A 24,744-nucleotide genomic window follows, 5' to 3' on the forward strand; every position below is an offset into this window, starting at 1 on the left:
GCAATGGACCGATCAAGTGCAAGCTCTCACCGGGTCACCTTTACATCTGTGCGGCAGACATTACATATAGAAGCATGGCGGAAACAATGAAAAAGGCCGTACAACGACCGCAATGACCACGATTACTCTAACAAGAGTATACGACTGAGACGAGAATAAATAAAATTGGGGAAATAAGTTGTTGTTCAAACCTGCAACCTTAATTTTAAAAGTCTTGTTAAACCCAAGAATTACGTACCTGTATATTAGTGTGTATCTGAGAAAGTTTAACACTCTCACGGCACTTTCCATCTACGAGATCCCAGGTGCACATCTCCCCGGCCTCGGAAGAGCTCACAATGAAGTTATTATCCTGAAAAAAGTAATACAATTTGCTTAGAATCAGTTGTAAAGCATGATTTTATTCACGACTAATATGAGTAAAATGGTTGATAGCATCATAAAAAGTGAGCTATTATTGTAATTGTTTACGTGAAGATGATATAAACTGACATATTCTTTTATTCAGAACAGGTTAACTAAGTTTTATTTTGTCAAATCACGCTAAGGTATACAGTCAAGTGTAAAAATATAGGTGTACACATCTTACTCAAAAATACATCTTATTCCAGTGTAATAAGAGTGTAGTACCATATTTATGAGACAATTCTTTCGATACATATTTTTGCACTTGACTGTATATACAACTCACACAGGGCTACAATAGGATATAGGTATTCACGGGCTTGGTTTCCGCAACTCTACGTAATATTATCGCGCCTATTTTGCGTGGTGGGTTGTCGGCACTACTCTTGCCAACCCTACTCTACTAAGAAGCCTAGCAGACCCTTGATGTTGCCGACAACTTCTGGAAGAGACCCCGGCGGACCGAGGTGACAGTGTTACCAGTCTAAGAAATAATGCATAGTAATAATAATGCAAGTAAAAATAGATGCCATTTTTTAAATTTACACCCCCAAAAACCCAGAAAACGACACCCATGACGACTTCTTCAAAAATTTACGTCCGCCATCTTCAATTCCAAAATGGATGCCATTTTTGAAATCTACACCCCCAAAACCTAGAAAACATGTCAACTTTTTCAAAAAAGTGACGTCCGCCATCTATATTTCCAAAATGGACGCTATTTGTAAAATTAGTACACATACATACATGAAACCTAAAAACATTAGGTACCCTACTCTTTTGGGCAGTTGTGTAAGTCTGTGACAACCCTATGTAGGTACGGTGACCTTGAGCGGTCTCGGCATTTACGCAAACATCAAAGGCGTCGGCTCACTGTTACTTTTCACACTGTGGCATTACCAAGGATTCAACCCAAGGAATTGTGTAACCCGTGCGAAGCTGGGGCGTGTCGATGCCTATACCTGAATTATTGAAGCTCTGGACAAACAAGTAACCGGAGCGGTGTGCCCCACGAGCAAGCAGCGAGGCGTCATCTTCAACGACTCCGGATCCACTGCCCATATGCAGATCTGGCCGTCATAGCAGCCCGTGACAAGGGTCTTCTGGTCTCTGGACAGGTATACGGCTGAGACACAGTGGGTTGGGGCGTACTTGCCCCAGAGCACAACGGGTACTATGAGATTTGTGCCTGGCATGGTGATGCTGAAAATGCAATAAAAATATGGTAAATTTTGGATATTATTTATTTTCTAAGGTCAAGAGTTGCTTATTGGGGTTCTATCAACATTTTGTTTGTCTAGATACAAATTTCCCAGCAAAATATATTTTTGGAGAGTGGGTAGTAAGGTTCATAGCACTTTACAAACTTATTCCGATATTTGAGTCCTCTGATCTGGCAACTTGAATACGGTCAGGTCAGACATTGGATTTATGGCGGTAAAATTAAATGACAAGTAGGGAGTACCTATTATAATTAATTCCTTTTTTTAGTATTTTTATTATAGTAAAGTCTTATTAGAATGTTTGTTATAGTAACTTATTCTAAATTCTAAAATCAATCAAAATGTTAATGTTTAAGGCCATTGTACACCGCGTTTTTCATTCCTCGAAGCAGTTTGTTTGCGTTTGTCGCGTTACAAATGTGCGTTTGGATCGATTAACGCGCGTCCTGTGCATCTTTTTACGGTGTATTGATAGAAACGCGGGTCGACGGTGCGTTAAAAAAACGCGGTATGCATTAGCTCTAATAGAAGTCTACAAACAAAAACAAGCTGCTTGCTAGCAAGCAGTGTGCAAAGGTCTACAAGCTGCGTCTGAATTGCGTGCGAAACGCATGTGTATCGATACAAAAGCGCGTCAACGGCGCGTTATAAAAACGCGATATGCATAGGCCCTTAGTCCCGTATATTGCTGTTTAGCCAGAGATATATTTTAATTATAGGGAGCGACAGAAGCCGCCTATTCAAGTATTCATTGACGCGAAGCATTATGTCAGGTTTCCATTTTTAGGATACCATACCCAATGGGTAAAAGGGGACCCTATTACTAAGACTCCGCTGTCTGTCCGTCCGCCCGTCTGTCACCAGGCTGTATCTCATATATATATAGTACTTCCTCGCCGTATCCGAGGACGGCGACTCCTTCAACTGTTTTTATTCGGAAACATGGAATGCTCTAATATGACTTGCAAAGCCAAATTTGGTTTTGAAAATGCGATCACATGGTGCGCAATGAAGCTGGCCAGCTGGGTTGTAGGTATTGGTATACGAGGGCCTCGGTCGCGTCTTACGGAGATGGCGCTTGGCATCCAGGTCTTCCAAGCGCCGTGATAGTTAGACAGTTGAAATTTTCACAGATGATGTATTTCTGTTTCCGCTATAACAACAAATACTAAAAAGTACGGAGCCCTCGGTGGGCGAGTCCGACTTACCCTTGTCTGATTTTTCAGATTTAAGCCCCGAGATGGCAGACCCTACTATGCGAAATAGAGCTAGAGTTTAGTGTAGGGGGCAGCACCTGCTTAGAAGCGTGAATTATTTTCTCAGTGAGATGGCAGACCCTAAACAAGCACACACAGTGTCTATTAGTAAGGTAAAAAAATTGTAAACCTGTCCAATCTTTGAATGCCTTGTGGCATTAAGTCCGCCTTTTGTACTATAAGATTGTTTTTCTTTTGTGCAATAAAGATTAAATAAATAAATAAAAATATGATGATAAGTTACAAATTTTCTTAAAATAAAGAAATAAATTGAGTAATTATTTTGCTTGTTAGTCATATTTTTTAACAGACGACTACTTTTACAAACAATACTTGGAGCAATCACTAGTACAGGGTAAAGACATTGTTAAGTCATTTAGCTTATTAACATTTAATTTTTTCATTTTTTTTTGTTTTTTTTTACTCTCATCTGCCATCGGCTTTCTTAGCCATAATCAGATTGTATCTATGTATCTAAAAAATGTATTTTTCCAGGTGGTGGTCCATTAACCACCATTCCTTTATGTGAAAACAGGGGGTGGGTTATTCTCTCTGGTCTAGTTCCAAGATCTGCTACCTTTTGAGTCTTGTGATGTTACTGTTGTCGTTTAATAGGTCTCCGGCAAGTTCGTTCTCATGATTTGTGAGCCTTTCCTTATATTTCTTTGAGAACCTATTTACTTCCTCTTTGATGGTTGGTATATGTAGGTAGTCATGTATTTCTTTATTACGGATAAACCAGGGTGCACAAGATATTGTTCTGAGCGCAATATTCTTGAATCTTTGAACATTTAATATGATATTGTTTTATTTTTATTTCAATTTTATTTTGAATAATGTGAATGTATAATCTAGTATAAGTAACTACTAACAAACTATATGGGCCTACTATGACCAGAAGTAAATGGATTGATTGATATAGGAACTCCATTCCTATCCTTTACCATGTTGCTTCGGCAATTAGTGTAATTTGTAATGAACTATACCTTGCATGTGGTCTTTCGACCTACTGCAGTGAACATGTTAATTTTACCCTTCATAACCAGATGTTTGGTCATTATTCAAGCTCTTACATTAGTTCAGTTATACACTATGCTGTCACTTTAGGATAATTGGTAAAGGTTCTGTACTTCTAGTCTTCTAGCACACTATCCTAACTGTCTACCTACTGTATTTCTAGGTAACTGGAGACAGTATAAACATTTATTGCCACTTCTACAAAAAATAACCCGTAACACTGTAAACAGTATTATGGAATTTCCCTGTCTGCATGTTTTTTCCTTCTCAGAAAAAGCAGCAATGCGATTTAAATCCACATTGCAAACACAAATTACTATGTACATATAGTACGCAATGCCATCTTATCAACTTCTAATCATCATCTAATATACAAAACTCTTATTTGAATATCAGAACACAGCAACAACTATAGTTCAACTTTAGTGTATGCTAAATGTATATACATATTAACATAACGTAATAGGTAGAATAAGCTTATTTCTCACTACTCTTAGACATGGAAATATCCAACTTAATTACCCATGAAAACGTTTTGTTTGTATAACAAAACGATAAGACGTGAGATCTAGCAGAATAAGTCACAAGTACTTCGCAAGGACGTATTGATTTATCTTATGTTTATACGTACCGTCGATGTTTAGGCACCGATAAGCACTAATAATATGCACCCCACTCAATTGTCATCCATTTAAACCACAATAGAAGTTATCAGGAAGTAGAAAATTTAATATTTTCAATTAAAAACTCCGATTATAAATTTTAAGATTGCAAGCAGCTGACAGGCAGCTGCATGACAGTTAGTTTTGGTACGTTGGTAGTCTTGCTAAATCACCAAATATTGGGTGCGTTCCGAAAAACTATACCGTCATAAAGCGTGGGGTTCAAATCCAAAGTGTCATAAATGTAAAAATTCAAAATTAGAAACATGTCATATTTGACGCCTTCAACATAGTCGTTCAATATTGACGAGATATATAGAAAATATATGTTATTTACTGATTGTAGATAGATAGAAAATAATTACCTGGCGTCCACAAAATGAATAAAGGAAAACTTATTTCGGCATCTCAAGTAACAAGCGCCAAGACTACCACCAAAGGCGATAAATTAGGAGAGTTGGCGAGTAAAATAGATGAAACTGATGAGATGAAGCTCAAAATGTTGGCTGCGTTAGACAACCCAGATCCTGATGATGTATTATATCCGCCTGAGTTAAACGCACACCTTATTGAACAGCTAAAGGTTTGTGTAAACAATAAAATGAAATGGTTAGGTTAACAAGCAACACCTACTTTCTCTGCATATTTACTTTTGGATATTTCTTGCTTCAGGTGATGACATGTGAGAATAACGAACTTCGAAAGCTGGTGTTTTCAAAAGACACTGAAATCAAAGAACTAAATAGAACTGTCGTGGACCTCAATCAGCGTATCCGGGATATTATATCTGGCACTGGGCCCGCCATCTCGTCTAAATCGGCCGGTATTATCAGTGCAAAAATCGCTGACTTGTGCAAACAAAACCGTCATCTTGTAGCCGAATTGGAAGGGTTAGTACTAGTCCCACTCATATTCTTTTAGTTCTACACCAACTGTATGAGGTTCTTCAAAAAAGGAGTGTACCGATTTTTAAAGATTCGGAAACGCGCATGTAACACCTCTGGAGTTGCAGGCGTCCATAGGCTGCGGTGACTGCTTACCATCAGGCGGGCCGTATGCTTGCTTGCCACCGTCGTGGTATTAAAAAAAGCTGTGTCCCTAATGAAGCACTCCTATTTCCGTAGGTATAAAACCAAAAACTCTGCTTTAGAAAGAAAAATACTGCAATTGGATATACTCAGCAAAGAAAACGAAAAACTTAATGTTTGTCTCTGCAAAGATGAACCCGTAGATATTAATCCTGATGAGTTGAAGGATTTAAATAATAAACTCGCTGGTGTCAACAAAAAACTATACGAAAGCAAGAACAGAAATCTTGAATTGAAAAATGAAATATTGCTCGCTACTAAGATACTGCAGCAGGTATTCGTTTTATCAACGGATTGGGGTTCGGTCTATAAAATTCAGAGCAAAATCATTTTATTTTGAATTTTTAGGAATTGGGCGACAAATTCACAAGTATTAAAGAGCTGCAGAACGACATGGCCGGATGGAAGGGAAGAGCACAACAGATTCTCCTGTTGCAAAAACGGATTGTTGAATTAGAAGAGAAATTGAATGGCAAACATAAGGATTTAATTGACGCTAGGAAGAAGGATCAAAGCAATGTGAGATTTGGCCTTTAGTAATTATTTTTAATCAAAACAACTATCATGTTACCAGAAATTAATATTATTGTGTTCTGGAAAATTATTTGCGGTTTTTTTTCCTGCTTTTTACCTTAAGATTTTTTTTGCCTTATGTAATTTTCAGGTCATACGGGAAATAGAGATGAAACGAAAAAAAGAGGTCGACCAAGCTATGAAAGATCTTGAGAGTCTTAAAGAAGAGAACCAAGAGATGAAGAAGAAATTGGACGGAGCGAGGTGCAGAGTGCGAAACTTAGAATGTGACTCCACAGCTATCCGGCAGAAGATGCAGACGTTTATCGAAAAGAGCAATCATGACGATTTGCTTATTAACGAACAGAGAGTGAGTTCAATATTTTATATGCGAAATCCTATACAGAATATACAGGTATTGTTCATCATAAGTAGTTTTAATTTCAGTAGATGTTTTTTTCATTACTAAGGCTATGTGTGTGTGACATAGCATATAGGGTAATCTAAAGATACAATAAAATGTATATATTTTCAGAATCAAATTAAGAATCTCGAGCTATACTACCAGGAAATATTAAAAGAAAATACTACAAAACTAAACAAAATGAATGGCGAGATAGAAGAATATAAAAAACTAATAAAAAATACCGAAGCCAAAATAGATGCCCTTAGAAAACAATCGACAGAGAAAGCTGCCAAAATTGAAGAACTTCGCATTCAACTCCTGCGTTACGAAGAGTGTTCCCTCCAAAGTGTATTTTTCACACCAATGAAAACAGCAACTGATAATGAAATCAAAAAGCTGTCAGATCTAGTGAAAACTTTAAACGATAGATTATCAGAGGAGAGACGTAAATGGGATGAACTTGAAGCAGATCATAGGAAATTGAGAGTGAAAAAACGAAAGTTAGAAAAAAGAATCAATATGATGGAGATTGAAATAAAAGGTTATAGAGATACAAGGAAGGGCTCTCGTGCATCGAAGGTTTCTTTAAAGACTGAACCAGTGTCTGAAACGCTTGCGTTAGGAGCTCATCCTTCTGTTTCTAAGAAACCATCTATGACTTTATCTACAACAGACAAAATTAGTGAAAGTACAATTTATGAAACCACTGTGACAAATGAAGAATACGAACTTCTTGATAAAGATGAGCTGAAGTACAAATTAGAACTTGCTGACGAAAAATTAAAGATTATGGAAGACAAGTTAAAAATGATCGAAGAAGAAAAACAAGAGGATTGCAATAATTTAACGGAAATGATTCAAACGTCTAAGCAATTATTTAATGAAGCTTTGGCGGTATTACAGAAGGAGAAATGTGTATGTTCGTAAAATATTATTTGTTTTTACTACAGTATTTGAATACATTATTTTTATTTTCACCTTTCATAATTTTAATCCATATGTATTATATAAGGCTTCTAGAGACGTTTTGAACAAATGACATGCGATTTTAGATAATTGCTGGCTAAGTATACATATAGTTTGGCAAGCCATTTCCGTCAGTAGAGAAAAGCGGCAAATTTGAAAAACGTAAGTCCTAAGGGTCAATCCTCCATATAAAATTTAAATTTCATGTTTTTTTTCTAGTGACTAACAAAGCAAATTACAATCGATAGACTAAGTTCCGCAAATATCATGCGGTCATCGGTGACAATTATGGCAAAACAAGACGGAAAGTTGAATAAAAGTAAATACAGATCTTACATTTATTTTTAAATTGCATGCAAGTTGTCACAAGGTCTGTAGAGGCCTGAACTTTTGGATTGGTAGTAATAGTTTTTTTTCTACAATAGTAGAATTTATACTCTCAGGTGGGCAACACTACCCGCCGCCATTTATCATTTTTTGTCATGCGCGCTCGGGGATGCTACGATATTTCGTGCTCGTGAGTGTTTTTTGATACAAAGTGAATTCAAAACTTCGTAAAACGTGTAAAACTTGTGTTGCTCTGTTAATACTAGTGATAACTTGACAGTGGTGTGTTTGTGTGTAAAATACATTCAAAATGAATAAAACTTGCGCGAGGTGTGAGAAAACAGTTTACCCGACTGAGGAGTTGAAATGTTTGGACAAGGTAATTTTCACTGCATTCCTTATGAAAATTAGCACTGTATCAATTATTATGCCGTCACGCGTTGTTTACACTTATTAATGTCTTTATTCACTTTCTAAACTTTCTATCCTATATAAAGGACATAACTTTTAGTTCATTTTTGTTGTAGAGGGAATCATACGGGTCACGGCACACCAATTTATACTGCTAGTGAGTCATTAAATTATTAAATTGCCGCTGATATCATTGTCGGCCGGTCATAATGCCATATATGAATGCGTCGACCTTTTTACCTAATTAGAGTCCTTATTTATAAGCATGACCTTGTGTCACATTCTTTATCTATTGTATTCAAATGTACTGATCCTTTAATTCACAGTGGCTGATTGTGCTGAAGCCTTGGTCGCGTAAAATAAGAATTCTAAAATAAATAAATTCACACTTTTGTTACCAAAACCACCCAACTATAGGCTTTAATCAATCTATTTATGGTCCAAAACTATGTTGATTATCTTGGTTTAGGTAGGTTGGGTTAAATATTTTATCACACATACAATTTCATATACATCGCGCATTTAGTGCAGGCTGTTGTGATATTGTTATCATACCTTATCACCATCAGTGACAAAATTCTGATATAAATCAAATTATATGTACTTTGTTATTAAAAGATAAGATGCCGTTGTTACATTGCAAAATGAAGGTGTTGTCATCTTGCTTTAATTGTTAACTTTCCTTTACTTATAACATCTAAATAGAAGTATCTATGGAAGTAAATATAAAATGTCTTGTTAGTAAGTACATATATAATCTCAATATTATGAAACGCAGCATAAAATTATAACAATACTTCATTATCCTTTAAATTGACAACATTCTTAATAGCAGAGGTGTGAACTCGCAACCTTCCAGGATTTGTGTTGTTTTAAGGGTTAAAACTCTCATACCTTAGTCCTCATAGCTGCTGGCCGCTACTTTTTTGTCCCCGACTTAATCCGGGTTAATGATGATAGATAAAAACTAGATATCTTATGTCCTTCCCCGGACCTCCCTTGGTCGTGCTTTATTTATCGCCACTTGTTGCAAATTTCCTACTTTTCGTACTTGCATCGTAATATACTATTGTATTAAAATCCTTCACTGTCACTAAGCGACTTACCTTTGCTAATGGCCTTTCCTAATAACCTCACCGATAATCACATTGCTAATAACTAATAATCGTATGTGATTTGCAATACATTTCGGCATTTGATTGATTGATTGAATTTGTTGCACCTACTTAGCCAGCAATTATCTACATTGCATGCCATTTGTTGCTAGGTCTGTGGAAGCTTTAAATGTAATAAAAACCTACTTATTTCATATGTAGCAATTAGATTAGACTAACATGTTTATAGCCCCCAGCCCCTATACAGAATTGATTGGTCAGACAGTACTTGAACATAATTTTTCAATCAACTAATACTGTATGTTGCATATGCATCTAGCTTTTAGCATGGTACAGTCTGCTGTGTTAAAGTACTCAAAAATAATTAATTTCTTATCTATTTTAAACAAGTTATACAAGGGTATATGATACCTTACACAGAACCCTAGTTTTCAGGTGCACATCACAATTACATTTTTGCAGCTACATGATTTTGATGCGTTTCCATTTCTATTAATATTGTAAATGCAAAATTAAGTGTCTGTGTGTCTGTTACTTCTTCATGCTTAAACAGCTAAAACAATTTAGATAAAATTTAGTATGGAGAATTGACATAGGAAAGTTTTTGAGTTTTTATCAAACATCATTATCATTCCACACAGACGAAGTTGTGGGCAGAAGATAATTATGTATATTCTATAACATGTTTATGGGTAACTTGACTTGACAAAAATGGGGATGGGCTGGACATTTGGCTAGATACCAAGGCAAGAGGTTTTTATTTTTATTTTTATGGAGATTAGGCAGGCGTTTGACCACGATCACACCTGATGGTAAGTGATGATGCGGTCTACGGTGGAGCACGCTTACCTATGAGATACCTATTTACTCTAGCCTTGAAGAGATTCAGATTGTACTCATACGGAAACACAGACTCGGGCAAGGCATTTTCGGGTGGACTATTCAAACAACCAAAGGAAGACAAAAAAAGAGATGGGTTGATGACATCATAGTAATTGCAGGGAGGAATTGGGAGAATACTGCCGAAGACAAAGAGAAATGGAAGATGGAGGAGGGTTTTTTTCAAGGAATCACAACATCATGGAAATATAACAAAAGGAAAGTCAATTTTTAAATGGATGTGTGAGAACAAAGCTTAAATAAATTAATAATAACATCATTATATTCATTATATTTCTATGAATAACATGTTTATAGAATGGGACTTCCAACACAGCTTGATAGACTGATGACTGTGGAATTGGAACAATAATTGTGATGACATGGATGAGGGTTATGTAATACCTTCTACATTTTAAACCCCTGACAAAATTAAAAGCTATCTAGAGAGTTAAAATACATAGAATAGTAGAAATGACAGAAAAGTGATAGACTATTCTCTTGATTAACAAAACCGCACTAAACACAGACACATGTTTCTAACTCCTTTGCAAGGCAAACTCCCCTAAGAGAATATCACAGATATGCATGGATGTGCAGACAGATATAATTCCAACAACTCTAAAATGATCTATGCCACCTAAAGGAGCCACAGCTGTCTTTTAAGCTTAAGCTGTGTTTTTGGGGCATTAAAATAAAAAAAACACAATATTTGTATTTATCTGCATTAACTATCTATCTATCTTTAAGAGCAATTCCTAGCTGAGCAACTTTTCAAATCTCGAATTTTTGAAGCTATGTTTCTGTCGCGCTGCGGTGGGCGGGAGCCGGAGCTATCTAAGTGTGAGTGCGCGCACACAGACGCGAGACTCGTGCGCTCGCTGTTCCGTCGACATCGCCCGCGAGCCAGACGGAATTTATTCTGCGCTGCCCGACGCAAGTTGTTTTTGTTGTTACCACGTAATATTGTTTTTCATTTTTATATTATACTGTATCTATTACACCCTAATACCAAACACCCTATCACCTGTACTAAATGTATTTTACACCTATGATGATGAAATAATAAATGATTGATTGATATTAATTACCATATAGGTAAAAACTGCAAAAAAGAATGATGTCTCAGCTTCGGTTGTCGTCGTACAGTCAAGTGCAAAAATATGTATCGAAAGAATCGTCTCATAAATATGGTACTACGCTCTTATTACACTGGAATAAGATGCTATGGGACATATTTTTGAGTAAGATGTGTACACCCATATTTTTACACTTGACTGTACCTATCCGTATCAGTAAGTTGGGAGTGATCATGGTGTGTTGTGAAATTTTGTAAGTAGGTATAAATATACCTATGGTTAAACTACAATCTATTTAACTTGTAGTACGATGGGGCTAAACTTGGGCCGCCTTATTGAAGAACGTATCGCAATGACAATCTGGGTAAAGTATGTTGGGATAATGCCGGACAATTTTGGGACCAATTGAGAGAACTCGTGAAAAAATGTTTTTTCGAGATCTCAACACGTGACAGATTCTTGCGTAGCGAATCGTTAAATAATAACCGTAGATTCGGCCTGAATTTTGGTAATCTTCAATATAGAACGGTTTTAGTTTTGTACCTGTGTAAAGATGAGACATACTTTTTTTTAGGGTAACGAGTGTTTTGCCATCAAGGGAGAACATTGGATGGTGAAAAAAAGTTGCTTCTAATGGAAAGAGAATAAGGTATCACAAAGAAATAGGTCCGGTGTCTACCCTTTTGTATCCGATCTTAACCCGGATACAAAAATTGGTAAAACTGTGGCTCTCAAACTTTTATACCTATGTCATAAGGCAATTTGATAAGTAAACAATGTCCTAAGAAACCTCTTATTGTAAGGTTTACCCGAAGTAATAAATAAAAAAAACCACTAAAATAATAGATACGTTGCGTAGTTTTGACAATTTAAGATTTCATGAACTGTACAGGTTTAGGGAAAGTGTAAATGTATTGTTTATTGAATGGAATGTACTGGAAGATATTAAGTACTTAAGTAGGAGGGACAAAAATCAAAATAAAAAATAATCGTGCCCAGTCATTTTTAATGAAGGTCGCCAAAAAAATAAGAATCAAACTTAGAAATCAAAAAGACTAAGTAGTTCTTTAAAAAGGTCAAGGTCACTGAGAGCCCATCTTGAAGTATGGAAAATAATTAAAATTGCGATTTTGTTGGTTTAATTTTGCAATTATGTATATATATATATATATATATATATATATATATATATATATATATATATATATATATATATATATAGTTTATATACAATCTTTTTTTTTATAAAATGTAAGGATCGTATGTAAAGAGTAAAGTAAATATATAGGAAAAGAGAGCCCTCTTGAAGCATTTTAAGGAAACTAATTTCGAAGCCCTATCTTTATTTTGTATCCGAAACTAGCAATGTATGTATGCGTGCACATCTACATATGCATCCGTATGTGTAGGTACTTTATTGCGAAAAATTGCTCATTTGCTATCTAATTTACTCGTTTTTGTTATTTTCAACATGTATCATCATCCCTATACAATATAAATACTCTTTATTGCACACCTCAATAAAAGAAAACAGTACAAATAAAACATACACATAAGCACAGGTAAACAACATGCGGTCTTATCGCTAAAAGGCAACCTTTGGGTTGCGGAAATTAAAAAAATTACATTGTCAGTAACCGTCGCGCTGGTAGTGGTACTGGATAAAAATAATGGTCCGAAAGTGTGATCAAGAAAACAATAAATGTGATAATTAAGGTCAGTAGGTAAATTGAAGAAAATTTAAAGTTTGATAATCACTGCTGTTTTTTAAATAGGTAAAGATCTGATTGTTTCTGGTCCGATCTTTACCTGGAAGGGTCAAGATCGGATATCGGATCGGTCTACAGCAGTGCTAGGTCTGTTAACACAATTACAAAAACAAACACAGTTTCATCACAATACGCAAAATAAATTACAGAGCGAAGATCGGATAGAAGGAAGAATTCGCGAAATTTACCTTGCTCTCTGTGATTGCACATAGCACAAGCCCGACTCCCTGAGCGACGCGGGGACACTGACAGTCGAGGCGCAATGAAATGGCGTCTTACACAATGTTGCTAACATTAAAAAATAAAGCCAAATTAGGGGGAAATGAATGTCCTACGTTCTTCACCCGCATCCGGTATTTACCCAACATACCTTAATCGTTGAACCGCCGCATTTCAAAATGGCCCTTATTTTGATATCGGCTAGCCGTAATGTAATACGGCGGATTATACAATACGACTGCGATACTTATATATAAATCCCCTCGTCAATGTAATTTTATTAAATTTGCTATCTAGTGGCAAACATCAAAGTAGTTATCTTTTACTTGTGACGCACAAGTGTGAGCAATGTAAAATACTATATTTCTAAAAAAATGCCTACTACGTAATAAAAGAAAATGTGATTATTAAATTATAATACGAAAGGTGGTCAAATCGCAAAATGCTGTCGTTTTATTTAAAATAATGAAATAATTAGACCAGTTCCGAAAGTACCGAGAAATCCCGGTTCTTTAAAACAGTACCGGTTCTGCAATCCCTAATAAGGATGTTATGCCCATCACTATTCCTTCTGTGTACGTATATTTAGAAACTGTCTCCGCCTCCAATTCGTGCGATAAGGACAACTGCAGCTCGGACCGAAATTCACTCGCAAAAAACTCAAAAATCGAGGTTTCGCTCTCGACTGTTTCCTCCTCCAAAACGCAACTAATCATTATGAAATTTTGGAAATTGCAAGAGGAAGAAATAATCTATGCCGCTATGTTTTGATTTTTTGGATATTTTTTGTCATATTTGTATACTGTGCCTTTTTTTACAGCCAATTCAATTTAGCCGTTTTTGCGATTTTCGAGGCGCTGTATCTTTCTTCAAAATAAAATAATCCAAAAAAGCAAAACATAGCGGCACAGATATTGATGATATTGATCTTATTTGAAAAAATCACTGCTCTAGGTTAAAAATCCAGGGAGGAATCAGTCGAGAGCGTTTGTATGGAAAAATCGCAACTAGGAATTCCTCTTAAGCCATGTAACCCAGAGTATGAGACTAGCTAGAGTATATCTCTTAACTCTCTTAACTCTTTCCACTGTAAGTGCCACATGGGCCACTCTCCTACATTTTCAAGCCCACCTTTGTTTAAGATCATCCTCCTATTTTAATAGATGTCTTCTTTGGTGTTGTTTGCCGCCCATTGGGTACCGGTCTGTTCGGTTTTGGCTCCACTTTTTCTGTTTTTCTCAACATATGCAGTAACAGCAAGTAATAATACAAGATATCTTGTGATGTAACTCTGTCCTAGTGTTACTTAAGAAGCCAGTCTAGTGACATTCTGCTTAGATGCTGTGATGTAAGTTCATGTAGGTTTTAGATAGTAGCTAATAACGGCTGAAACGGCTCCCTAACCTAGTCGGTTGTTATCCTGCCTACGAAGCACAAGGTCCCAGTCCCTTACCATTTGGGTATTTATTTGTGTTAAAAGCAGAAAAACCTCGCGTGATTTGTGTACAAGCCCTTGCCGCTAGAACAACAAATACTAAAAAGTACAGAACCCTCCGGTTTTTTTATGATGTTTCTACTCAGACTCGCGAGCTCCTTCGAACCTAAGGAGAAAAAAAGTGTCAATTATCAATACTTTTTACGTTCTTCCCCTTTCGTTGCCGTCATACAACGAGTGTGAAAAATGGTAACGGAATGGAAATAAAATAATTGTGACACTTCCTTCCTCTTCTTTGGATCCAAAAAGATATTTTGTTTATGGATATTTTCTATGTCCATATATTTAAGTATTGATCTATCACTTACTTATATACAATATTGCCGTTTAGTATCCACAACACAAGCCTTGCTGAGCTCACTATGGGATTAGGTCGATTTGTGTGAAAAATGAAGTGACGAAATATAATTCAATGTTGTAAAGCCCATTTAGACCGTTCAAGAACTTGATGCGATTTTCGTTACATTGCTAACTTCAGTGTACCTACAAAACAATATATTCAGTACAAAGTACTGCAAATACCGCTCGCAATGTACCGAAAATCGCATGCAAGTTCTTGATCCGTTTAAATGGGGCATTAGTGGAAGACTAAAAAGTACTTCTGCGTTTCAACATTAAAATCCATTCTAAACTCTACCATTAAAGGTCCCCAGCAAGCTCGGTTCTCCATAGAAACATGCAAACGTAGTTACGCTCTTAAACGAGTAGCTAGATTACTCTGAAACTTTGTACTTGCAATAGGATAAGGTATAACGAATCACGAAATGGACGAACTCCATTAGTGACGAATCGCGAAGTGGACGAAATGCGAAGTGACAAATCGCGAAATGGACGAACTGCGTATTGACGAATCGCGAAATGGATGCGTCATATTATGGACGAACTGCGTAGTAGACGAATGCACGAAATACGATTTGGACGAACTTATTGGACATACAGCTAACAAATCATCTAGTTCTGTAATTAGTATTATGTAGCTTCAGATATCATAGTTAAAAAAATACAGCGACAGATTTTCATACAAAACTTGCTCTATTTCGTTTGACGTATAAACTGGAGCTATATAAACTGATTTACAGGTCTAGATATACATCGTGTCATTGTATGTGCAAAGTTTTATTACAATCCGACATGTAGTTTTAAAATGAGAACTAAACTCCGTTTGTATGGGAGGTGAAATTCGGCTGAGCTTGCCGGGACTCCTAGAGTAAGTACCTCATACAAATCGTTATCTCAGATCTCCGCCTAGTCATCCATGAATGGTCTTATAACGAAGATTACTTGATACAGACTCCGCGATAATATAGTGTTTACGAAGTGCACTAGGTGCTCTTTTACTTGTAAAATTCCTATAAAGACTTTCACACTTATTTATTTATCGTTTCAATACAAATTGCACCTTAGAATTTAAATAACATAATATCCATTATTTCCGATTCTTATACGTACTGGTTTTGTTTTATTTGACCATATTTTTGAGAAGAAAATACATTGATTAAGATGCGTAAATTCTAAGACAATTTCGTTCTTCGGAACTGACAGTTAAATGAGATGGCGCTGTACAGTTCCATACATTTTGCGGTAACTCTCGATTTTCAAAAGTTGACGTTTGACAATTCGGTGACCGCAAAACATGGCGCAGTACAGGCATCTGTTTTGGATGTCAAACTAACGGGCACGTTTTTTCTTAGACTTTACCTCTCTATTACAATCAATTCTCTTTAGTCATATTGAACAACTGTTATTATGGAATCTGCTGTTTCATAGGAAACATTGATATGTGTTTCACCGAGAAGTATGAGACAGCAGTCTTTTTTGACATAGACATATTTTTTATTCAACATCACACGAAATGGCAGAGTTAACAGACAGTGACATTTAATACAAAATGTAGACTTAAAAACTAATAAATTGAGTTGCAAATCTAAAGGAGAAATTTAATATTCATGTGTGTTAAATAGGAGCTTGCCCCAGCATAATTTTGCAGTGTATTTACTACAACGCTGGTTTTCAGGCAGACCCGTGATTGTATTATATTATCCCTTACTCGCTGTTAGTCGGAAACTAAATGGCTTTTGGGTGGCTTAGATTTTTGCGTGTATCACTCTATATGTCAGATCGGTAAGTGATCTGTAACTGATACAAAAAGCGCTATTACTTTCTCGACTCTAATGACTGTCGATTACGCGAAAGAAACTCGCGAACGGCTTCACACCTTTTTCAAACGCCTAATTATTAGATGCTGGTTAATACGATGTCATTAATCATCATCATGCAAGAGCTAGGCTTCTAGATGGACTAGCTTGTATGTACAGTTAACAGAAAAACTGTTAATGAAGGACGCTTATAACGAGGAATTTGGCATGGCCATTCGCCATAGATGGTAGGATCGTATAGATGTGCTATACGCGTGCACCCGTGACGGATAGAACATACGCAATGCAACAAAATTAAAAACACGCTTTAACATTCCTGAACATACCAAAAATAACCTACGTAATTTGGTCGGGTTATTTGTTGCCCACCATAAAACGGTGGGCAGCAAAAAACTTTACGTAACTTAGAAATAAAATAAAATAAATTAAAAACAATTATGTAGCACTTTTCAGTTTAAAACAATGGACTATTAATACCTAAGTATCGTTATTATTTGTGTATCTTATATGAATAAATAATACTTTAATAGCAGGAGAAAAGGTTAAAATAAATTAAACTAAGAACTAAAAAAATTAAACTAAAACTACCTAAAAAAATAAAAGCCTACAAATAGAAAATTAGCCCCAGGTCTGTGCCGCTCGGGTAGGGTGCCCAGAAGGCTGGCGGCGTTGCCGCGCTGAACGGCAACGCCAATGCGTTTGGCGAGATATGCTCCAGCCTTCCGGACACCCGTTGCGTCTATTAGGCGCTTGGCTAACTCTTTATAAATGCTGTGCGCGCCTTGATCCCACGGCCCAAGCGTCTCAGTCCAAAACGGCTAAAACATGCAGCCGGTGTCAATGGCATATTTGCGCCGTTTGAGAAGCTCGGCCGCATTGGCAGCAGCGCCAGCCTCAGCAGAGGTCCCATCTTCCAGGGACCTCTGCTGAGGCGCGAGGGTATCCACGCACGTGGCGTCCCAGACGAAGGGTCGACCCAGCCTCTAGGGAACAAAATATTATATCTTATACCCACTCTGACAAAATAATCAGTGTTAAAAGTCTGTATTGAATATTATGAACTAGTCTCACTACATTACAAAATAACAATGGCCTGCACGATACTGCGAATACAATACCTAAATAACTTTTATATCACTAAAATTCGTATTACGTCATTCATTGCACGCACGTACGGCAACTGAACGCGAATTTCGGTCGATGTACCAACTGGTTCCGTGGTGTAGTGGTTATCACATCTGCTTTACACGCAGAAGGCCGCCAGTTCGATCCTGGCCGGAATCATATATCTTTTTGTTTTTTATTTTTGTTTGTTTTGTGTTTGCTGTTACGATATATGATTTTTAATATATTTTTTGAAATTTTTAGCGTAAATTGCTGTTGTTTGCACATACGAAACTAATTGTAATATCGTGGAATTCGTGGATACGTTGTAGGTAGGTATAAATATTTAGTGTCTGTATTTGATATTATTTTGTGTACACAAACCGCAGTTTAAGTAGCTGAGCGTGTGAAGAGTTCAAAAAACTCTAAACACGACCCTGTTTAGATCGTTTTGAATAATCTTAGTAATTAATTAAATAATCTGCATCCCTAGGTCCCTACTATAAATATTTTTTACTACAAATACGTTAAGTTTTATGAATAAACCTGTTGTGTTCATTTCAATTTATCACAAAGAGGAATCATCTAACTAAACAAAGCACGTAGCGACGGTAAAAATATTTTAATTAGATTTTCAACCTTACGACATTGAGTTAAAGTGTAAAATTCCTACCATCTCTGTACAAAAGTACATATTTCTAGAAAAACTTAAAACTACTGCACACGCCATTTTAATTGTCACTGGACACGCGTTCTCCATAATTATAACTAGAGACCCGATAATAACAGAGACTGATATACATATAAAGTTGAGTTTGCGCTACTTTGGCGGAATTTCATGTAAAAAGTAGAGTTATTTTATACTTGTTAGAGACTTGAGTATCTTAACCCTTCGTTTGCCTTGTCAAAAAATTGTTACTGAATTAGTAACTTTGAAATTATAAATTACAGTCCAACTTGTTTGGGTCGGATACGGGACAAGGCCATACGAAAAGTTAGGAACTGTAGTAGTATATTAAAGGAATATTTAAATTGTTTGCAACTTACAAGAAACGTTGCCTTCACTTACAAATTATATTTAATTAAAAACAGGTCTCAAACCCTTTTGAGAAAATTGTAAAAAGAGTATCAGAAGTATTCGACTCACGATTCAAAAGACTAAGTGAATAGACTTCTAGTATGACTACTGACAAGGACATCCCAGCTGATTGGGGGCAGTTGCTATTGCAAATGGCGGAGGAGAGGGGGAGGGATATACATTTAGTTTAAAAAAAATATTCTCTAGGCTAGGGGGGGCAGCTGCCCCCCGTGCCTTTCCTGGCGATGCTCTTGACGCCAAATGCCAAAATGTCCACATTGAAAAACTTCGCTAACTACTGATATTTTTGTATGGGGATCGAAATTTTTCGCAAAATGAACTTCCGAGAATTTTTCTAACTTTTTTGAAACTTTCCGCACCTTGAAAAGTTGTCGGCCTTTATTGTTAACTCGTCCCTAAAAAGATGGAATGCCTTTTTCACAGCTGTTTACCATTGCTCTGAAAAAACCTTCCGTATATACGATAATTATATACCTACATAGCTCTTTGTATCAGGCAACTAGAATTATAGCTAATTAGTGTACTCATTAATTAGATGAAAATGTGTGAAAATCATGCAAAATGTGGCTTGTAGACATGATAGAGACCCGAATATTTAATAAACGTGGTTACGTAATCAAATCACTACACCTTATAAAACAAAGTCCCCCGCCGCGTCTATCTGTGTTCGTGATAAACTCAAAAACTACTAAACGGATTTTCATGCGGTTTCCACCAATCAATAGAGTGATTCTTAGAAAGGTTTAGGTGTTTGTTAAGGTTTTGTGTAACCCGTGCGAAGCCGGGCGGGTCTCTCTAGTAAGAATTTAATACGTACATACAGGTGGATAGATATAATTTTATTCGCGTACCTCAATAAAAAATACAAGTATTAAACTTGAGGAAAGAATTGATTAATTAAACATAGAAGCTTATCGCTAAAGAGCAATCTCGTCCAGACAACTTTTATTTATTTAATGATTGAAACTTTATTGCACAAAATAAAACTTATCGTACAAAAGGCGGACTTAATGCCAGAAAGCATTCCTTTAAGGCAGGGATTATAATAATATGCCCGTATCTTCGCCTGCGTCCTTCCCTGAAACTCGAACTATCTCTGTGTCTTATGAATCTGTCACTGTCGGTGACAGATTCGTCTCAATTTCCTAAATACCTAGTCTACCTACTCGTTTCAATGATGGCATATATCTTTAAGACTTAACATCGAGAAAGTAGCTAGGCGTTTAATTCCGATTTTAAGTGTAACTAGAAATAATTTTTTATTTATTGGGAAACATACAGCACATAATAAAACAAAATGGTAAAAACTAATCTAAATTAAAATATATCTAAATAAGTGTAACTTAAAAATAATTAAGTTGCTGAAGATAAAAAACGCTACTAAATATCGTAAATTAGTCTCTCCACTAGTACAGTAAAGTAACCATACATAAAGAATCAAGATAACGCCTAATGTATGGGTAACATAACGTAAACCTATAAAAATAATTAAACTCAAACCTATTATTAAGGTAACCATTTTACCAAACATCATAAAAAGCCTCAAATGAAATTGTACCTTATTACAACGGGTTAAGGTTCACTGTTATGGACGTAATATACTAATAGAAACACTTCTGTGGTATCTTGTCTTTGCAATAATAAGGATACGAATTACGAACCCGCCGCCTAAACCCCGCTACCATACAATCGAAGTTAAGATAAATTGAAAATGCCCAAATATCATATAGGTAATATTTCGTACATAAGTCCTCTAACCTCCGATTTGGAAGCCTTACCACGCTAGAACTTCGCTATCATAATCTATAAAAATAATTAAGTCATTAAAGATAAAGATACTCCCAAACACGTAGTCTCACGAGTACCTACTGTAAACTTATTCACAACCTTATTGCGACTACATAAGGTATACTATCGGTCGTCATTGTTGTGTGAACTAGTTTCTTAAGTGTATTTCCAATAGCTTACCGAGCGGGTATTTTTACTTGCTTTTTAGGGTTCCGTACCCAAAGGGTCCAACGGGACCCTATTACTAAGACTTCGCTATCCGTCCGTCTGCCACCAGGCTGTATCTCATGAACTGTGATAGCTAGACAGTTGAAATTTTCACAGATGATGTATTTCTATTGCCGCTATAACAGCAGACGGACGGACAGCAGAGTCTTAGTAATAGGGTCCCGTTTTGGTACGGAACCTTAAAAAGGGAATATCATGATTTCGATGACAAGCAATCCGTCTCTGGAATTCGCTCCCTCTGACGATCAGACAGGCTCCAAGCAAGTTAACTTTTAAACGTTTGCTTTATAACCACGTGCTAAGGCAGGCGTAGTGGGAATGTCGGTAAGTAACCCTTAACGCACGTGCAATTGTATGTATATGTATCTATCCTTTGTTTATCCATATATATGTATATATTTATGTACTCATAGTCATAAGGTATAATGAAACATACATAGTATTTATTTAGAAATTTTATTTCGCTTTAAATTTACGGTTTTTTTTTTGTTTAATTCTCACTGTACCCACCTTGAAGTTTCTCTGTTTTACCTTATGGTTGACTGGTGGAGAATGCCTATTGGCATTAAGTCCGCCTGTTGTACTCTTTTTTTATGTGCAATAAAGTTTAAAATAAATAAATAAATGACACATTACGCGGAAAATTGTAAGTATTAAGTGGGTTAGGTTAGAGAGTAGTTTGGTTTTGTGTGCGTACGTCAATAAAATTAGGCAGGTACTCTTGCTCTAAGGTGGGGCGCGCAATAAAAAAATGGTTTATCTTTATCCCTACCGATGTCAAGGTCACATTACACTGGTTAACCCCGGTGTGAGCTCTCGCAGCCAATCAGAACACGCGGCTGAACAATGCCGGCGCGGGCGCTGCTCCAAATTGAATTATTAAACCAATAGGACGTGGGCGCGGTCAACGAATATATACACCACAGTTTTTGTGCTTGTTGAGACTTTTCTTGAAATAGAAGTGTTGTATAAACTAACATACTGTTACACTGACTAGGAATCTATTCAGGGAGCATATGGGAGTAAATATGGACACTTTTTGCACAAAGAGTATCCACAAATATTTTAGATTTAATGCTTGTATTTGAATCTTTTTCACAGCAGACTCTTCTGGTTTGCCTAATGAATGAGATTAAATCATCAAGTATGACAATTGGTGACACAATTATGATTAATCTACTTACCTACATTATGTGCTCTACAAAATCGTATTAGGGTAGTTTACTGTTTATTTAAAAAATATAATAATCACGTCTAATGCTAGAATTTGTAATTATTTTCATTATTAGATACTGCTGCAACCTACAATCCATTTTGTTGTATGCGGCAACTGATCTATGGCTTATTTTAGCTACTTAAAGTTCGCGGTTATTTTATGCGATAAACGCAGCGTTAATCGTATGCGTTTGCCGCACACCCATAAACGACCGCGCGCTTTAGAGGGGGTAAACGCAAGAATGTAGTTTTTACAATGATTTTTTAAATCAAGGGCCAATGCCATGAAAAAATCACACGTAAACAGGACTAAGTACATACTTATATTTGCTAGAGCTGACTCCAACCAAAACACCTTAAAAGATAAAATTGTCTCGATAGGAAAAATTCACGAAAACACGTCTAATTATAATTATTGCATACCATAGCAATATAATTTTAATATAAAATAGCTAATGATATCTCGGCTACATCATTAGCTATCTTACATTATCTGATCTGACGAGCAAAATTTTTAATAGAAGCATATTGAGTAATTAGGATAAAAGTTAAAAAACCCGCGCGATTGCCATTTCTTATGTCGTAAGATTCGCATGGCACGCCATATCTTTTGTTTCCTTCAGATTTCCTGGCTTTACGCCCCCTCTTAATTCAAACAAATCTTGACCTAATATTGCGATTCGTAATCATATTTCCAGTAGGGCATCTTAGGTCAGAATTTAAGCGAGTCCATACATAAGCAAGGTTGCTCTAAACATATTGTCCCATCGCTCTCTGTAATCATGGTGTTTCTATGTTTAGTCGGCCGAGCGCAAAGGCGCCGCTCGAACCGAAACGGTATGAAAACACGAGGTTTCCAGTAGGGTCATCTTAGGTCAAAGTTTAGCGATTCCTTACATGTTTCTGTCCCATCGCCATCCGTAATCATGGTGTTTCTATGTTTAGTCGCCCGAGCGCGATGGCGCCGCTCGAACCAAAACGGTATTTAAACACGAGGTTTCCAGTAGGGTCGGTCATCTTAGGTCAAAGTTTCGCGTTTTCTTACCGTAATATTACCCAACTAGCCCAGTATTGCAACTATGGTACACGATTCCAATAAGCAATTAAGTAAGTATCAATTCAATACCAATGTTTTTTTTGGCCTTGCCTGAGTTTTTTGTATATTTTGGGTAATTTGACGGTACATGTTTCTGTCTTCGTATAAAATGTAGGCGCAAGCTTTTAGGCGCGGTGTGGGAATATTTACTAGTGTTGGTTAAGACTTGAGTTTTTGAGTCCTGTGCTTTGACTCGACTCAGTTTTTCAGATTCTTATTCGTAACTCAAGTTCTTTTCAACTTGTTAGAGACCTGAGTCTGTAGAGACTTGAGTTATTTTCAGAGAACTGTAATACTTATGCAAAAATTAAAAAATTGTTGGGTTAGGTACACAAACGGCGTCTATTTTCTATATTATTTATTTATTTAGGTCAAGAGCACCCTAAACCGGCGAGCGTGTATGAGGAATGTTAAGAAGATGAAAGTGAAGGAAGCAAAAGAGGCATGTCAGGATCGTAGCAAGTGGAAATCCGTGGTCTCTGCCTACCCCTCCGGGAAATTATTATTGTTATTATTATTTGGAGCCGTATCCCACTGCTGGGCAAAGGCCTCCCCCCAATCTCTCCACTTATCTCTGTTCAGTGCTGTATCTGGCCACTCCTTCAAGAAGGAGTCCAGTTCATCCCGCCATCACCGGTGAGGTCTGCCAGATCCCCGATTCGAGTTTTCGGGCTCCCACTCTGTAGTGACTTTGCCCCACAACTCATTCGGTGAAATAGGCGTGATTATATGTATGTATGTATTTATTGAGACAAAACCCATAAAATTATTGCCGGAATCTATATTCGGAAGCGAGTCCTTTTAAGTTGCGCTCAAAAGACTCAATCAAGGACTTGACTCGGGACTCAAAGAGTTACTGCCAACACTAAATATTGCTCACACTGAACCAACAAACTACTAAAGTTTCTAGCGTCTATTAGCCGCTTACCATCACACGGGCCGTACCCCAGTTTGCCACTTCCATGATATAAAAACCTAATTAACACTCAACTGGATTCGTCAATGGCCGAGTTAACCATTGCTTAACTGAGTGCAATAAATTGCACAAGCAGGCCATTCGGACATTTTTGGTTCACACTATTGTACCGAATATTGTTAGACGATTCTTAATTTGATATCTTAGTGTGAAGAAATAAAAGTAATTAAATTAGTTTAGTGCCAGTTGCTTAATGGATGGTGTGGATTTTCGTGTTTAAAAGTCATACGAACAATCGCCGACATACTATCG

At 36.6% G+C, this 24,744-nt stretch overlaps 3 protein-coding genes and 1 non-coding gene across 11 annotated transcripts in view; 3 read left to right on the forward strand and 1 right to left on the reverse strand.

The window, feature by feature from the left end:
• LOC133531948 (WD repeat-containing protein 7) overlaps positions 1 to 4,690 on the reverse strand; it is a 163,443-nt gene extending 158,753 nt beyond the window's left edge. For 4 of the 7 annotated variants that reach the window (XM_061870388.1, XM_061870391.1, XM_061870389.1 and 1 more), the window contains exons 1-3: positions 4,533 to 4,690; positions 1,368 to 1,608; positions 239 to 352 (exon numbers count right to left, since the gene is read on the reverse strand). In XM_061870388.1, the coding sequence (XP_061726372.1) occupies positions 239 to 352; positions 1,368 to 1,601 (348 nt within the window). In that variant the 5' untranslated portion in view covers positions 1,602 to 1,608; positions 4,533 to 4,690. The remainder of the gene's footprint in view (positions 1 to 238; positions 353 to 1,367; positions 1,609 to 4,532) is intronic. The other 3 variants (XM_061870390.1, XM_061870394.1, XM_061870392.1) reach the window with 1 other exon arrangement.
• A 103-nt stretch (positions 4,691 to 4,793) lies between these two features.
• Positions 4,794 to 7,547, forward strand: LOC133531949 (coiled-coil domain-containing protein 13). Its single transcript, XM_061870395.1, has 6 exons — positions 4,794 to 5,146; positions 5,236 to 5,453; positions 5,688 to 5,925; positions 6,000 to 6,170; positions 6,316 to 6,534; positions 6,700 to 7,547. Exons 1-6 carry the CDS (start codon positions 4,943 to 4,945, stop codon positions 7,495 to 7,497), a joined length of 1,848 nt encoding a protein of 615 aa, XP_061726379.1. The 5' UTR covers positions 4,794 to 4,942; the 3' UTR covers positions 7,498 to 7,547.
• A 319-nt stretch (positions 7,548 to 7,866) lies between these two features.
• The window catches only part of LOC133531951 (LIM and SH3 domain protein Lasp), a 45,375-nt gene continuing 28,497 nt past the window's right edge, over positions 7,867 to 24,744 (forward strand). Inside the window, exon 1 of one of the 2 annotated variants that reach the window (XM_061870402.1) lies at positions 7,867 to 8,242. In XM_061870402.1, the coding sequence (XP_061726386.1) occupies positions 8,174 to 8,242 (69 nt within the window). In that variant the 5' untranslated portion in view covers positions 7,867 to 8,173. The remainder of the gene's footprint in view (positions 8,243 to 24,744) is intronic. The other variant, XM_061870401.1, reaches the window with a different exon arrangement.
• Trnav-uac (transfer RNA valine (anticodon UAC)) lies at positions 18,198 to 18,270 on the forward strand. Its single transcript has one exon. It is a non-coding gene; the product is annotated as a tRNA-Val (tRNA).

Source organism: Cydia pomonella, chromosome 26, assembly GCF_033807575.1.
Source record: "Cydia pomonella isolate Wapato2018A chromosome 26, ilCydPomo1, whole genome shotgun sequence".
NCBI classification, from domain to species: domain Eukaryota; kingdom Metazoa; phylum Arthropoda; class Insecta; order Lepidoptera; family Tortricidae; genus Cydia; species Cydia pomonella.